Source organism: Oryx dammah, unplaced genomic scaffold, assembly GCF_014754425.2.
Source record: "Oryx dammah isolate SB20612 unplaced genomic scaffold, SCBI_Odam_1.1 HiC_scaffold_3, whole genome shotgun sequence".
NCBI classification, from domain to species: domain Eukaryota; kingdom Metazoa; phylum Chordata; class Mammalia; order Artiodactyla; family Bovidae; genus Oryx; species Oryx dammah.
The window spans coordinates 71,731,702-71,748,377 of record NW_024070187.1 but is presented as its reverse complement, the minus strand read 5'-3'; the positions used below and the strand labels follow the sequence as shown (position 1 = coordinate 71,748,377).

General features: G+C 42.0%; 1 protein-coding gene across 1 annotated transcript; it reads left to right on the top strand.

The window, feature by feature from the left end:
• Positions 1-299: 299 nt before the first annotated feature.
• On the top strand, positions 300-10,849 carry LOC120862157 (nitric oxide-associated protein 1). The gene is made up of 7 exons (XM_040238281.1): positions 300-1,653; positions 2,568-2,732; positions 3,440-3,645; positions 6,404-6,535; positions 7,543-7,659; positions 10,164-10,284; positions 10,537-10,849. Exons 1-7 carry the CDS (start codon positions 507-509, stop codon positions 10,731-10,733), a joined length of 2,085 nt encoding a protein of 694 aa, XP_040094215.1. The 5' UTR covers positions 300-506; the 3' UTR covers positions 10,734-10,849.
• The last annotated feature ends 5,827 nt before the right edge of the window (positions 10,850-16,676 follow it).

Below are 16,676 nucleotides of genomic sequence, written 5' to 3'. Positions count from 1 at the left end.
AGGTGGTGCCAGGGACAGCGCGTTAAACAAGCCTGAAAGTTGATAAACCCTCACTAACTAGCCTATTCGACCGACTAGGGCTTCCCTGGTGGCTCAAAGGTTAAAGCGTCTGCCCCCAGTGAGGGAGACCGGGTTCGATCCCTGGGTCGGGAAGATCCCCTGGAGAGGGAAAGGGTAACCCACTCCAGTATTCTTGCCTGGAGAATCCCATGAACGGAGAAGCCTGGTAGGCTACAGGCCACGGGGTCGCAAAGAGTCGGACACGACTGACCGACTTCACTTTCACTTTCTAATCTAAGTCCCTGCTATCACTTTAAGTGGGTTTCTGGGCCACAAAGCCTTCATCGCGAGAACTCACGAGATTAGACGTGGAAGGAGGAGCTTCACGCTGGCGAATGACGGCTCTCAGGTACTCCCGGCTTGTCTCTGCTGTTTAACGCTCGTCTGGGGCCACAGTGCACGAGCGAAAAGGTGGCTCCGCCCCTTTGCCCACTCCTGCATTTCTCATGCTGCCCGCGCGCCTAGCTCGCAGGCTTCTACGCGGCTTCTTGCGGGGACCCACTGCCACTGTAGCGCGTAACGGCGTCCGGGAGACTCTCCTCAAGAGGAGATGCGCTACCGATTACTCCTCCCGACACCCAGCAGGCCTGGGACGTGGCCTTCCTCGTGGCGCGACGGCGACTGGGGGTAACCCAGGAGGGGCTGACCTGGAGGAGAGTTTTCTGTTCCCTGAGTACGTCCTGGATTCGGAGTCGGAAGCGACCCTCCAGGACCAGCTGCGGGAGCTGCAGCAGCGGCAGGAGGAGGAGAAGAGACGGCTAGAGCAGCAGCGAGAGGTGAGGCGGCAGCAGAAGTTAGGCGCCGGCCGGCGGGTACACCAAGTGGTGGGGCACCCGGACCCGACGGTGCCGCCCAGCGGCCAGAACTGTTCTGGCTGCGGTGCGGAGCTGCACTGCCAGGACCCCGGCGTTCCTGGCTACCTACCCAGCGAGAAGTTTAAAAGCGCGGTGGCGGAGGAAGGGGGGCTGGAGCGGACTGTATGCCAGCGCTGCTGGCTGCTGGTGCATCACCGGCGCGCCTTGCGCCTTCAGGTGAGCCAGGGACAGTTCCTGGAGCTGGTGAGCGCCGCGCTGCGGCGGCCCCAGCCAGCTCTTGTACTGTACATGGTGGACCTACTGGATCTGCCCGACACCCTGCTGCCCCACCTGCCCGCCCTGGTGGGCCCCAAGCAACTGATCGTGCTGGGAAACAAGCTGGACCTGCTGCCCCAAGACACTCCCAACTACCGGCAGCGGCTCCGGGAGCGACTGTGGGACGAATGTATCGGCGCCGGGCTCCCGCCGCCCCGCGGCTACCGAGGAGCTCATCGTCCCAGGGGGAACCGGCCACGGGGCGGGGAGGACAATGCGAATCTTCCGTCGAAGTCCAGCACGGTGCTCAGAGACGTGCGGCTCATCAGCGCCAAGACTGGTTATGGAGTTGAGGAGTTGATCTCCGCGCTCCAGCGCTCCTGGCGCTACCGCGGCGACGTCTACCTGGTTGGCGCAACCAACGCTGGCAAGTCCACTCTTTTCAATACGCTTCTGGAGTCCGATTATTGCATCGCCAAGGGCGCTGAAGCTATCGACAGGGCCACCATCTCTCCTTGGCCTGGTGAGCGTCCCCTTCGTTTTCTGAGAAGCTGGTAGTCTGATCGTGATTCACTCTCCTAGTCATGTGTTCTTCCTTAATGTCCATCAGGGGCTGGTGGGAGGCTTCCCTTTAAAAATTCTCTACCTACTTTGTTCACATTTCTCTTCCGTGGCAGCTTAGTGCTTGCAAATTCAGTATATGTTGTAGTAACTTTTCAATAGAATACTCAATGGAGTATTCCTATGTTCAAGCCACCGTTCTAAGCACTGTAGGTGAACCAGAGGACAAAGCAGTGTTTGCTCTCTTGAAGGTTTCCCTTGTAGCTTTAGTCTTTTGTAAGTTTCTCCAGAAACTCCTTTTACTTTGTGGAGAAAAGCCTCCTTCCATCCCTCAGTCTTACTCTTCATATCTTGAGTTTACTCATGAGAATTCTATAGATTTAACCTATGAATAATTCACTGATACAATATGATGTGTGGCTTCGTTGAAAATAAAAGTCAACTTTGTGGCTTCAAGAAACATCTGTAGTAATTGCAGAATGAATCCTTCTGTGACCTGTTTTTATGTAACAGCTGGCAAAATGAACTAGTTCATTTGTTCCTTTGAAACCAGTGTTTAACTTTGCTTGGTAAACGGTATTTTCTGTCCTGGACTTTGGGAGATTTATATACAGAAATGCTTTCTATACCGGTTAGCAGTATGCAGAAGATGGAAAGAGATCAGGTCTGTAGATTTGGCATTCAGATCCTAGTTGAGCCTGTGAGCCAGTCTTTGAGCCTATTGCCTTATCTGTAAATTAAGAATAATTTTGTAGAGGGTTGTCATGAAAGTTAAGATTAATAACCACAGCACTCAAGATGGTACAGATCCTCTTAAATGCTTTATTCCATTTTCCTGTACAATGTTTATAACAGTGTATGTATTTGGTATTTCAGGTACTACATTAAACCTTCTGAAGTTTCCTATTTGTAACCCAACTCCTTACAGAATGTTTCAAAGGCAAAAAAGGCTTAAAAGAGATGCAACTGAAGCAGAAGAAGATCTTAGTCAACAAGAACAAAATAAACTGAATCTCTTAAAAAAGCATGGTTATTTAGTAGGTAAGTGTCTTCTATAGGAAAACTAGTGTAACTCTATGCTAAAATTTTTTGCTGAGCATCTTGAAATACAGCTCTCAAGGGCTAGCCAGTTTTTTATGGGAAGAGACACTCCCTCTTTTTAGAACATAGAAACCTTTTAGAGGCAAGGCTGCTGTTTGAAAGTCCAGAATTCATTGCAATGGGAAAATTGAGATGGTAGATACCTGAAGAAATCCAAGAAAGGAAATGTGAGTAACTTGCCTGGAGAATCCCAGGGTCGGGGGAGCCTGGCGGGCTGCCATCTATGGGGTCGCACAGAGTCAGACACTACTGAAGCGACTTAGCAGCAGCAGCAGCAGCCTATCTGGCTATTGTTAGAAGTAGAACCATTTGCACTAAGATACCAGCCCCCTCCTTGCAGACCATACATGTTGTTGAACTGTAACAGTTTTAAATTGGATTGTCCCCCTTTCCTTAGTATCTCTTTCCAACCTTAATTTACAAAAAACTGATTTCCCCTCCACCGAATATGCACAGCCAGCCACTCGAATTTCATCATTACAAGAGTCTGACTCCGGCTACATTTAGAAACAGAGGAAAAGTATCATTGTAGTCTCACTTCCTTCCAAACACCAGTTAGTCTTGGTAACTTGTTTGAAGCAAACATAAAAACTATGAGTCAAAAGCTTTAAAGGAGTGACTACTAACTTCAATATAACTTGTTCTAGGAAGGGTTGGAAGAACATTCTCATATTCAGAAGCACAGAAGGATAAAGCTACCTTTGAATTTGATGCAGATTCATTTGCCTTTGACATGGGAAATGAACCTGTTCTGGCTGCAGATAAATCCACCAAACGAGTAGAACTGACCCCAGAAGATGTGAAAGATGCCCACTGGTTTTATGACACCCCTGGAATTACAAAAGAAAATTGTGTATGTATTTCATGTATTCTAGAAACATTAACTTTCAAGTGCAGGAGTACTATTTTAATCAGCAGAAGAAAAAAAGGCATCCTTTCATTTTAGACTCAGTTCTGATTTATTCATCGAACTGTTTCCTTGGTGAATCTATATGCCATTTGGTAGGCATCACTTCTGACAACCTATTTCTATCTTTGTGGTTTTTACCTTAGAGAAATATTTACAGAATCCTAGATTTTAAGGTTGGAAGAATTCATAAACATCACTGCAGTCCAGCCACGTGTCCCATACTTGAATTCCCTCTATAACATATTCACGAAGAGGTGCACCCACCTTGACCTGAAGTAAGGAGGGACTCACCCTCAGCCAAAGCAGTGTCACCTCATGTCCCAAGGTCACCCATTTGATCTTTGACCTGCTATTTATATTGAGCTGGCAGTCTCCCTGTACATACTTTGTACTTATTGTTCCCCAAAGGTGTATGGAGTAAATGTAATGCCTCGGTCCCTTTGCCAGACATTGAAATGTTTTAAAGTATAATGTCCTCTCTTTCTTACCCTATGCTTTTCTTCTCTGTCATTAATTCATCCTGCAAACATGGGGACTGTGCTGACATAATCCAGATGATTTGTCTTCATTTCCTGGAGCTATTCTGACAATAGGCTATGAACACAGGACACTTTCCAGCATGAGTTCTAATCTGTTTTTGTTCTTGAAAAAGTGACACAAAGTACTAAATTTCTTAAGTAGGTGCCCCATCAGATGAACCTAATTTAGAATAGGGTCAACTCATTGTTTATGTCCAATCTTTACTCCCTTAGCAATTCAGAACTTCACAGAGTAAAGAAAAAGCCAAGGAGTATAATAATTTGGTAAGATTTAAATAAAAATCTGATTTTAAAAATTCAAGGGAGGGGGGTTCATGATTGGGAACTCATGTGTACCCGTGGCAGATTCATGTCAATGTATGGCAAAACCAATACAGTATTGTAAAGTAAAATAAAGTAAAAATAAAAATTAAAAAATAAATAAAAATTTGAGAAAGTAAAAAAAAAAAAGGCTAAAAATCTTTTGTAAACCTGTTTCTTAAAGAAAAATGAATTTTTTTAATGTAATATCTCGGAAGATTCGAAAGAAAATAATGTAAGGGGGTGGCAAGTAGTTTTCTTCAGTATTTGTGTTTGAAAAAGCACATGTAGGAAAGAAATATTTTAACCCTTTTAGCACAGACCCTAATACTTCGATTTCACAATAGAGTTCCTTGCTTCAGCTTAGGAAACTGGCTCCTACTACTACTAAACATTACTACTGCTTCCTAGTAATGTTCTATCACTTTAACTTTACCCACTCATCTTTAACTTTTAGGCTCAGTTAGGGCAATGACATGGAGAAGGCAATGGCACCCCACTCCAGTACTCTTGCCTGGCAAATCCCATGGACGGAGGAACGTGGTAGGCTGCAGTCCATGGGGTCGATAAGAGTTGGACATGACTGAGCGACTTCACTTTCACTTTTCACTTCCATGCACTGGAGAAGGAAATGGCAACCCACTCCAGTGTTCTTGCCTGGAGAATCCCACGGGGGAGCCTGGTGGACTGCCATCTATGGGGTCACACAGAGTCAGACACGGGCAATGACATGACTGAAGCGACTTAGCAGCAGCAGCAGGTCAGGAATAGCAGTTCCTTTAGTCAGGTATACCCTCTTGTCAACTGGTCAAAAAGGCAAGAATTTGCTAACTACTATAGCCAGCAGTGAGACCCTCAAGTTTTTACATACAAAAGTTCTCTCAGGCAGTTTGATTCTCTGTCAGTTTATTGATATATTTATTTAATGCCTTGAACCAGTGTTTCCCAAACTAAAGCAAGGAACTCTGTTGTAAAATGGAAGTATGAGGGTATTTGATAAAAGGGTTAAAGTAATTCCCTCCTGCCAGGGGCTTTAAATGTGCTTTTTAAACACAAGTACTGAAGAAAACTATTTGCCACCCCCTTATGTATTTTCTTTCAAGTCTCCCTAGATATTACATTTTTTTAAATTTTCTTCTTACTTTTAAGAAACAAGTTCACAAAAAGCCATTTTTTTACTTTCTTGAATTTTTTTAGTCAGATTTTTATTTTAGTCTCACCAGAATCTTGTACTTCCTGGCTTTTCTTTTCCATTTTCTCTAGTCTACTTAGGAATCTTCATCCTCAGAAATCACAGGATTCATACCTTTGTGTTGTTGTTTTGTTTTGTTTTGTTTTTTTGCTGAGTATTTGTAGGAAATAAGGAAAGTGAATACTGAAATTTAGAAAAGGTTCTTCAACCTTTTTACTTGAACCTAGAATGGGGTGATCACTCTCATTTAATGCATGCATAGCTGCCACGAGGACAAAACATAACACATTACCTTACCATTACCTGATAATTGCTGCTCCTTAGAAGCCTTGACAAGGGAACATATTTTTCTATCCTGGGACTGAATCATCAGTGTGTTCAGATCACACCAAATTTGACAGAATTCAGAGGATGCTGTTGTTTCATATACCTGTATACTGCCATTACTTAAGATTAAGTTGTGAAACAAGAGTAGAGCCAACTATAAATTGATTCCATGAAACAGAAAGAAGCTATGAATTTTACGTGCAGCAAATTCTGGAAGACATACTTTGATGTATTGTGAAGCCTAGAATATATAATCATAACTTTTTATCTTATGGGTAAAGCAGGATATAGCATATGTTCATTGAAAGTAGTTCTCAAAAAAAAACTGCACTTTGCTTTACAGATTTTAAGTCTTCTAACAGAAAAAGAAGTAAATATTGTATTGCCAACACATTCCATTATTCCAAGAACTTTTATGCTAAAACCAGGAATGGTTCTATTTTTGGGTGCCTTAGGCCGCATAGATTTTCTGAAGGTAAGTAGTCTGTACCATTGAAAAATGACTTTTATTTTGGGGATTTACTTTAAGCAAGCAGATATGATCAGGACTAGCAAAATGTTGATAACTAGGTCATGACTGTGCTGGGGTTGATATCCTTTAAGTATGTGTTTTAAAATGTCTGTAATAGAAACCTGGGATAATGAAATGGTGGGAAAAAGTAATAGGTCTTAAAAAAAATTATCTTCACAAAACAACTGAATGTCCCATACAGCTTGACATTAAAAAGATAGTTTCCCTCTCCTGTGGTGTTATTTTCTGTGGAAATCAGAGGGCATACGTTTAGGGGCAGGGTTAATATGGCATTAAATTAATTCCACACTCTATATCCGATGATACGTATACTTTTATACATGTATTTTTTTGGTTTGGTATTCATTTACATAGCATCATTTAGAGACTTTAGAGCATCTATAGAACTGCTCCCCATTTTTGCCAAAGTGAGCAGAAAAATGGAAAATGAAAGACGGATATGTCCAACAACACTCAGTGCAACCTGTGGGCCATTGCCTTAGCACACATCTTGGGTTTCTGTTTGTTCATAATTTGTTGAAAAGTTGGCCTTACACACTTTAAACCTTACCTACATTTTTAGAGATCATACAATGTTAACATTTTAAACCAAACTTTATACAGGGACAATTAAAGCAGATGGTATTTCCATTTGTTTTTCATAAAAACAGACATTTGTTTAAGTATCCACGAAGTGTATATAAGGTGTCATAGGTTTATCTACATGGGTGTAAGTGCGTGGCTTCTGCCATGCTTTTCCTACCTTTTTTTTTTTTTTTTGGCCATACCACATAGTATGCAGGACCTTGGTTCCCCAAACAGGGCTCGAACCCAGGGCCACTGCAGTAGAATCACAGAGCACTCAGGAATGGACTGCCAGGGAATTCCCCAGATTTTTTAAATTGTACCTTGTAATGTGCTGGTTTTCCAAGTTTTCATTGTACAGGTAAGTTCTTTCTTCCTTTCTTAAGGGAAATCAGTCAGCTTGGTTTACAGTTGTGGCTTCCAACTTCCTTCCTGTTCACATTACTTCGTTGGACAAGGCGGATACTATATATCAGAAGCATGCAGGTCATACGCTACTGAAGGTGAGCCAACATGATTTGATGGTTGACTAGTTAATACACCCTGGTAGTCCCACAGCCCTGATAAAAAGCCTTTGTTGGACAGAACCCTCTTTGTTACACCATCAGCTAGCTCTCCCTGACCTTGTTCACCTTGAGGATTTTGGCTATAAAGTGAGACAGGCTCTGATAAGAAAAGGGATGTTGGATTGGACTGACCCCGGGATACTGACAGAGCTGGGTTTTCTCTGGGTGACACTGTCCAGTATGGTAGCCACATGTGGCTATTTCAGTAAGTTAATTAAAATTAAATAAACTTTAAAATTTAGTTCTTTACTTGCACTAGCCACTTTTCAACTGCCCAGTGGTCATATCATTTCAAAAAGTGGCACTGGATAATGTGAGTGAGGAGACGTTGGATTTTCTCACAATTGGGTGATGCTACTGGCATGTAGTGGGTGGAGGCCAGAGGTGATGCTAAACAGAATGCATGCACAGGAAAGCCCCTCACAACAGGGAATTATCTGGTCCACGTGTGAGTAGTGCTGAGCTTAGAAGCCCGTCTGGGTAGAAAAGCTCTCCTCCCAGGTTCTTAATCACAGACACTTAGAGACTATCGTACGTCTTCTCTCCTGCTTACTTGATCCTTCCTTTGACCTGTTAAGCAGTGTGTGAAAATTTCTCTGATCTTTCAGAAACAAAACAAAACTCAGTGTCCCACTCCTTCCTCTTCTTTACAATCAAGCTGATTCCTGCTCCTCACCTCCTATCCTCTGCAGTCCCTGCTGTGCCCTTTCTGTGCCACTGAAATTGTTCCATGTTCACCAGAGACTGGCACCTGCTTATAGTTCTTTAACCAGACCTGTGTACACACTGTTGGCTAGCCTGTAGTGTATGATGGTTAAGATCACTGGAGCTAGGCTGGGTTCAAATCCTACTCTGCTCCACCACTGAGTGAAGCTGTGTGACTTTAGGCGAGTTTCCTTTACCTCTGTCTGTTGTGACCACACCATGAGGTTGTGGAGAAGATCCAGTGCCAGGGCACCGCTGTCACTGCTGTGTAAGTGTTTGTGGTGATGAGGAGGGGGTTGGGACATAGCTCCTGCAAAAATACCAGGTGCATCCAATGCAGATGTGATTTACATTAATGAATGCTCAGACAACGAAAAATAAGTCAAAACGCACACCTGCCCTTCAACCAGAATAAAACCAACCTGACTTGAGAAATAAATGCTTCTTTCTCTCTGGACTAAAAAAGCCAGAGTGAAATTAAGACTCCACTGAAATAACTGGCCTAAAGTTGACACTCCAGATACATGTAGGATTTAGGGGAGGGCTCTACCTTCATGTATCTGTGTAGTCTTCAGGGTGAAATCACTGATATTTCTCAAAGCGACACCCAGGCTTCTCTCCCCTCATCATACAGTTTCTTGGGCCGCTCTGTGACTCTGCCTTGCCTTCTGGTTTTCATTCATCTCCCAAGTCAAAGTCAATCCTGCCTCCTAATCATCACTGAGACCAGCCTCACAGTTCAAACTGTAGCCTGCTTTCTGAGATTATGAGGTATAATCTAGACTCCAGTTTTATTGTCTCCTCCCACCCCCACCCCACTACAGCTGTAGTTCTCAACCAGGCTTGACTCTTACCGCAAGGCAACATTTGGCAAAGCCTGGAGACAGTTTTGGTTTTCACAACCTGATGGACACTGAGTAGAGGCTGCTAAAAATTGTGCAATGCACAGGACAGCCTCCCCCAACAAAAAATTATTTGATTCAAAAGGTCAGTAGTGCTGAGGTTGACAAATCCTGCAGTATACAGGTTTTACCAAAATATAAAGCAGCTCCCAGTATTCTTTTCCATTCTTTTTTCTTTCCTGCTTATAATTCCTTGTTAGTTCCACATTACTGAGAAGTTGAAACTGAAAGCCTCGTCCCTAATACACACACATAACACACTCTGCAGTTAAACTACAATTCTCTGAACTCATCATCCTTTTTCCAATTTTTGTGTCTGTTCGTTACTCAGAATACCTTTCAACACTGAGTAACTTTAATCTTTTTTTCAAAATTCTGCTTATTAATGGTTTTACTTGACCAAGCCACATTCATTATTCCTTTCACAACCATAGTACTTAATAGATTGCCTCTCATTACATTTCTTACCTTTTATTTACTTGCTATTTCCACCTTCTGATCTCCTTGGGAGCAGGGACCATACTGTAACGTCTATGTTTGTGTTCTTAGTGATAAACGCAGAGAAATCCATTAATAAATAGGTAAATTATTATCCACTTATTTCCAATACATGGAAACACCTGTAAACATAGAGCTGATATTAACCATTATCCATGTACCCTTGATTTCTAATGAGGCAGGGATTAACCTGTGTGTCCAGACAGGCCTGTAATAGTTTAATGGTTTTATTTTTGATATCTGTACAGTATTATCCTATCAGTGCCTTACTTAATATTAAAGTTATCAGGGGTTTCGTTTGAATTTCCAAATAACTTTGTCTCCTCCCAATGGAAGGTACCAATGGGTGGAGAAGAAAGAATGGCAGGATTTCCTCCTCTTGTTGCTGAAGACATCACATTAGAGGAAGGACTTGGGGACTCTGAAGCAGTGGCTGACATCAAGTTCTCCTCTGCAGGTAATTTTACACCAAGCACAAGAGTTTATCATACTTTCATACAGATTTGCCTTAACTGACATAAGCCAGATATTTTAAGAAATACATGCTAGATTATCCATAATGAATCTGTACATTTTCACAAATGCACTGATGCTTTTTAAAAACTAGTGAGGCAGCAGTAACCTCCCTTGGGTCTCCATCTGGAGCTGTGTTTGGTGTTTTTAATAGGATGGTTGCTAACACCGTCTGTTTTTTCATGTGGCCACATAGGTTGGGTAGCAGTAACACCGCAGTTTAAGGACACACTGACCCTCCGAGGCTATACACCTCAAGGAACAGTTCTGACAGTCCGGCGCCCTCTCTTGCCACATATAGTTAACATCAAAGGAAAGCGCATCAAGGGAAGTGTGGTGTATAAAACCAAAAGGCCTCCTGCTCTTGTATACAATCTGAAGAAGAAAACATAGATACATGAAGCTGACCTGTTCACATTGAAGATGAACTATATAGAACATTCTGTGTGCATCACACCGCATTTTATTAAATACTGCTATAATAAAGCCCCCTCACCCTTTTTAAATTATCAAGGACCATGCCTCTTTTTAATGAATTGAGTTTGTAAACATGTTATTTTTTTAGTAGAGTACATACATGTGTGTATCTGTGATTCAAACATACCTAAAAGAGAGTTCTGCTACATTGTTTTCTCCCACTAGTATTTGTTATTGAGACCAGATGGCACTTCTCATTTAGAATCTAGTTGAAAGAGAAGCTTAGCAGTTGGCTTGAGAGAAAATGGCAGAAAGTTTTCTCCAAAATATGCTGGCTTAAATGAGAGAGGTGAGTAAGCGGCTGCACTTCATGTAGTCAGCCAAGTGCCAACTGGGGAACCCACCATGGCTTCCATCTCTGGGTCTAAGGTGGTTGCTCAAGTTGTCATCCTTTCACAGTCATGGGAAGAAGAGAGTGAAGAGCATGCAGCTACCGTACTGAAATGAAGGGAAGAGCTGGAAGTTGCCCACATCACAGTGTCCAGTGGTCAATGTTTCCATGGCCACACCCTGCCATGAGGAAGCTGGAGGATGTAAACGGAAATGCAGGGTCAGATTTTTATTACTTAGGGGAAGCAGCAGTGAAAGAAATCTGGAAAACAAGTAGAAATTTCCCTTACATAATCTAAAAGTGCCTGAAAATCTTAGAAATGGATTTATGTTATATCCTTTTGGAATCTGAGATCTATTCTGTAAGGATCAGAGCACTTCAACTATTTTATCAACATTTGTCCGTAAACACTGTACATAAAACATTACACCAGTCAGAAGTCTTTACCTTCAAGTATTCTTTGTTGAGTGAGTGGCCCTATAGCTGTGGACAATTAATTGGCAAGTCAAGTTCCAGGTCCCATGATGAGATGAATGCTGTGAAGTTAATTGGCCTGAAACAGATCGCTGAACTTTCTGTAGACTTAGGGTTAGCATTAACTTTTTAATAGTCCTGTATTCTCTGACAACATATACACTCGAGCCCCCTCCCCCCACTCACTGAGTAGGTCATTATAGGATAAATGGTATTTTTAAATGCAACTTGTAGGGCTTTTTGGTAGCTCAATGATAAAGAATCTGCCAATAAGAGAGACGGGTTCAATCCCTGATCTGGGAAGATCCCACATGCTGTGGAGCAACTAAGTCTGTGTGCCTCAACCACTGAGCCTGTGCTCTAGAGACACTGCAGCAACTACTGAAGCCCGCGCACCCTAGAGCCCGTGTTCCATAAGAGACGCCGCCACAGTGAGACACCCATGCACGGCAACTAGAGTAGGCCCTGCTACCCACAACTAGAGAAAAGCCAGCTTCACCAACAAAGACCCAGCCCAGCCAAAAAACTATTACCTGTAAAAACCGTAGGTCTCACTTTCATTATGTTTCAAAGTGACTACTATTGGCATCTTGGGGAAAGTGGTTCTATATGTGTATCCTTCATCCCCAAATACCAAATGCCACTAGCAGCACCCCTACCCCATTCCCCACTGTGACAATGGAGAACCCTGATGGTTCTAGACCCGCCCTCTAGAGGGCGGTAGCTCCCCAAGTTAAGAAAATGGTAGCTGATTTCTAGTTTATTTTGGAGAAAATGAAATACTGTAAATTTCATAACTTAAAACTGTGACCATTGTATTTGTGTACTGTTTGCAGTTTGGAGCTTAGGCCTGAAATCTTTAGATTAAAAAGATGAAAATATGGTAAACGTGCATTTATGGAAAAATATAGAACCCAAAAACTAATGATGCATTTACCCTGAAAACTTATGTATTTTAGAAAGCTGAACATTTCTCCCTCATCTTTTCTTTAGGCTTTCAGACGTCTCAACTAGCAGAGATTCCATTTTTAAATATTCAGAGTTTATACTCTCAGGTTGCTCTTACCTCTAAAATTCAACGGTTATATTTTCACTAAGGCATATCTAAAAATGTTCCAAGGTACTTTGCTAGCAGTTTTAAACAGTGCAATTTACTAAGTTTCAGTTTCCCTGGTTTTAATCTCTTTGGGTCTTCATTTTCTCATCTATAAAATGAGGGAATTACACTATATATTTCTCAGTCCTAACTTTATAGGATTCTCAGCAAAAACAGGCAGGAAAGCCAAGAAAGGGTGGTTACAAGACCTCAGATGAAAAAAGCCCTCTGAGCATAGACAGTAGAGACTGGTGTTAGGTTTTGTTATTTACACCACATTCTGCCGACCTAGTTCAGCCCAGATCACTGCTGGTCTATCCAACTGATCTACAGTGGAGTTGCTATTAAGAAAGTTCTCTTACTGTGTTGGTTTCTGAGTATAAGTCAGTTTACTAATACTTCTTAATCCACTGGTCTCAGTGTGAAGAGTACCCTTCCAGCATTAATCATTTATACCATGGCAGCATGCAGCAAATCAGGAAAGAGAAGTTAACGGCAAGGTGTCAGGACAGCCCCTCATGTCCACAGAATAGGCGTTGAAGTTCCATCTTCTCTTTTTCTCCCCTTTTAAAATAGCATTTTCTTCAAAGTTTCAGTGAAGTTTAATGTATTTTCTGTTTCTAATCACCATAAACAGCAAGTTCTACCGATCATTGGGGCCTTGTGTAGTTCCCCAGTGTCTAATTTGTCTCTCTTACATGCAACACTTCCCATGACAACAGAGTAGAGAACAGAGGCAATCCCGTGTGCTTGTGCTTCTTCTTGATCCCTCTCTCTGCAAAACGGCAATCAAGGCTGGTTTCCTGCAGATGACTAACCTGGAGCTCCAGGGGTGCCAGACATGGCACACCTCTTATTGCCTCACAGAGTAGGCACCCCATGCTCCAGCTGAGGCGAGCTGTTTTGTAGACAGCCTCTGATCATTCACCCTGGCTTCCCTCCCACCTGGCTGTGTCTTGTGGAGCAACAGAATCATTTCCATTCTTTCTCAGACTGCTCCATTTTCTCTTGGCTCCTCTCCTCCTCCCCGAGGGATTGTTTTCTCTCAAGTGTCAGAGTAATTTCAGAGTAATGCTTAAACAAGAAAAACAAGACTTCAGACTCCTGTGAATCCAACAGATAGCACCTCTGCCTGCTCTTAATCTTTGTCCTGTTGTCTGTCTCACTGATGCCCTGTAATAGGTGGGAACAGCTTAAGATTAATAATTTAACATCATGTATGAATGATGCTTCACTTTTCCCCATCATGTCAAAGACCATAGGTATTCTCTCATTTAGTACAAGAGTTTCATGATCTGAAAATTCCTAAGTCTAGAGTTTTAGAGCAAATACCTAACTATGACTTGGAGCTTCAGGTTCCTGTTTTTCAGAAGCTTCCTTTTGTTTCTCATATAATTCTCACAATTTGCCTTCTGAGTAATAAACCTAGTGGAAAGATTTCTTTGGTCTTAATATTCTCACTGGTAGGTACAATAGGTATGATGCTTAATCACAGACACTGAGTACCTCTGGCCAGGAGCATTGGTAGATCTAAGAAAACTGAGGCCACAGAAACATATATTATCTGTTTCTTAATGTGGAGTAGAGACCACATTAACGGGGGATTTTGGACATGTGAGCAGCTAAAGTTCCTTTCTAACTTTTCACTAAGTCTCCAGAAAATAGCTGTATGGATTCAATGTATGAATGAATTAGGAGAACAAAGGGACTTTTCTGAGGGGTTGATTTTTCCCTTCTCTGAAAAATGGAAAGCTGACTTAGCATTAACACTTTTCTAGGTACTGCCTAAAGGCAGTACCTCAGGACAGTTGTATATTAGAGTATTCATTGCTGCTATGATCTTATGATGACTTCCCAGGTGCTGCTAGTGGTAAAGAATCCACCTGCCAGAGAAGGAGACATGTGAGACTCAGGTTTGATCCCTTTGTTGGGAAGATCCCCTGGAGGAGGGAATGGCAACCCACTCCGGTATTCTTGCCTGGAGAATCCCATGGACAGAGGAGCCTGGAGGGCTATGGCCCATTAGGTCGCAGAGTCGGACACCACTGTAGCAACTGAGCACACATGCGGCCCTTATTTAGGACAGTGAGCCAGGCACGGTTTTAGGCATTTTATATACATATCTTAACCGAGTCCTTACAACAACCCCACGCAGGAGGTATATACTACTATTATCTGTATTTAGAGATGGAACTGAGGCAAAAGTAACTAGCCAGGGTCACATAACTAATGAGAGATGTGATTCAAAATTCAAACACAAGCTTCCAGCACCTTTATCCAGTGAAACTGACTTTTTCCCTTTCAACGTAGTTCTATGGATTTTAATACATACGTGCCTGTGTGCTAAGTCACTTCAGTCATGTCTGAATCTTTGTGATCCTATGGACTGTAGCCCACCAAGCTCCTCTGTCCATGGGATTCTCTAGGCAAGAATACCGGAGTGGTTTGCCATGCCCTTCACCAGGGGATCTTCCCAACCAGGGATCAAAACAGAGTCTCTTACGTCTCCAGCATTGGCAGGCAGGTTCTTTACCACTAGCACCATCTAAGAAAATCAACCCACTTGAAGACCTCAAAGGTAATGACAATTTCCTTGGAAACCCTGTGTTACAGACACTTCCTAGCTTCATTTTAACCCTCCCATATAAAATTCCAGTCTGAGAAGAATATTCCTCCAAAATACATACATACACACTCAAAATTTTAAATAAAAAAAGAATATTCTTCATAGGTAGGGGGTGTATGTGCGTTGGGCTGTACCCTTACCCAAATCTATACAAGTGTTCTTCTGTGATTTCTATGCTGTCTTACCGTTTTCAGGTAGTTTTAAATGAAAAGTGCTTTCAGGGAACTAAGATAAACCATATTGGGGAAGAATATGAAAAATGTGTATGTATGTATAACATACACATTATATATGTGTATTTGGAAATAGCCCAAGCCTGGGAGGAGGGCAGAATCAAGTTTTCAAGAAAACCTCTTAATAACCTGAACAAAGGGAGAAAAGGGCACAAGTATGTGGGAAGAGCTAAAGCATTCTAGGGTTTTCAAATCAAAGTGGGAGAGTTAGGAAGGAGGGGTTGGAAAGGGGAACACCTCATACAGGGGTGTATCTATAGATATAGATATATAGAACTGAATCACTTGTACAGTAGAAGTTAACATACTGTAAATCAACTATACTTCAATAAATTTAAAAAAAAAAATTGAAAGTACTTTCATGGCTGGCTAAAAAATCTTTACACATTGCTAGTGATCTTTGCCAAGTACCACAGACAGATCACAGCATAAAAGGAGATCCTAATCCACAATTCTGATTAATAGGAAATAACATACACAGGAAATTTGGAATGCAAACATCCAAAGAATTATACCACAGCGAAGAAACTATCCTAAAAGAAAAACTTATCTAAAACCCTGATCCTTTAGTGACATAGGAGAACTGGTGGTCCCTATGTGTTCACAAATCAAATAGCTCCAAAAACCAGATTTGGCCCTGAACTTGTTCAAATGGCCTTTTCTACTGTGTAGCACTCATCCTGTTTCCTGTTCCTTTTCACATTTACTTTAAATAAAAAGGGATCCTGGTTGCCCAGTTTTCCTCAGCATCTAACATTGGGCCTAAAAATATTTTTTTCCTATCTTTGACTTTAAATTATGGTTAAACATTCAACAGGAAAGAAAATTAGTAAAATGGGGACTACTGTCCCTAAAATATCAGATAAAGGATGTATTTTATTGAAGTATTAGCTTAAGAAAATGTCTTTTTCACTGAACAACTAAGGCTATTATGTAAAGTTAGCTCTGAGGAATGTGTTGAAGATTTGCGACAAGGGAACTTGGGTAAGATTGTTCAACAAAACAATGGTTAACAGTCCCACTTACCCGTTAACTCCTCCACTCAGTGTGGCTTCAGTCACTTCTAGGTATAACTGCTCATTTGTCAACTGGAAATACT

What these genes read in the sequence shown, in the direction of transcription:
- LOC120862157 (XM_040238281.1), top strand. Translation starts at nt 507, where the DNA reads ATGCTGCCCGCGCGCCTAGCTCGCAGGCTTCTACGCGGCTTCTTGCGG. An exon ending in CAGGTCATACGCTACTGAAG is followed by an intron (nt 7,660 to 10,163) that starts GTGAGCCAACAT and finishes TCCCAATGGAAG; the next exon opens with GTACCAATGGGTGGAGAAGA. An exon ending in CATCAAGTTCTCCTCTGCAG is followed by an intron (nt 10,285 to 10,536) that starts GTAATTTTACAC and finishes GTGGCCACATAG; the next exon opens with GTTGGGTAGCAGTAACACCG.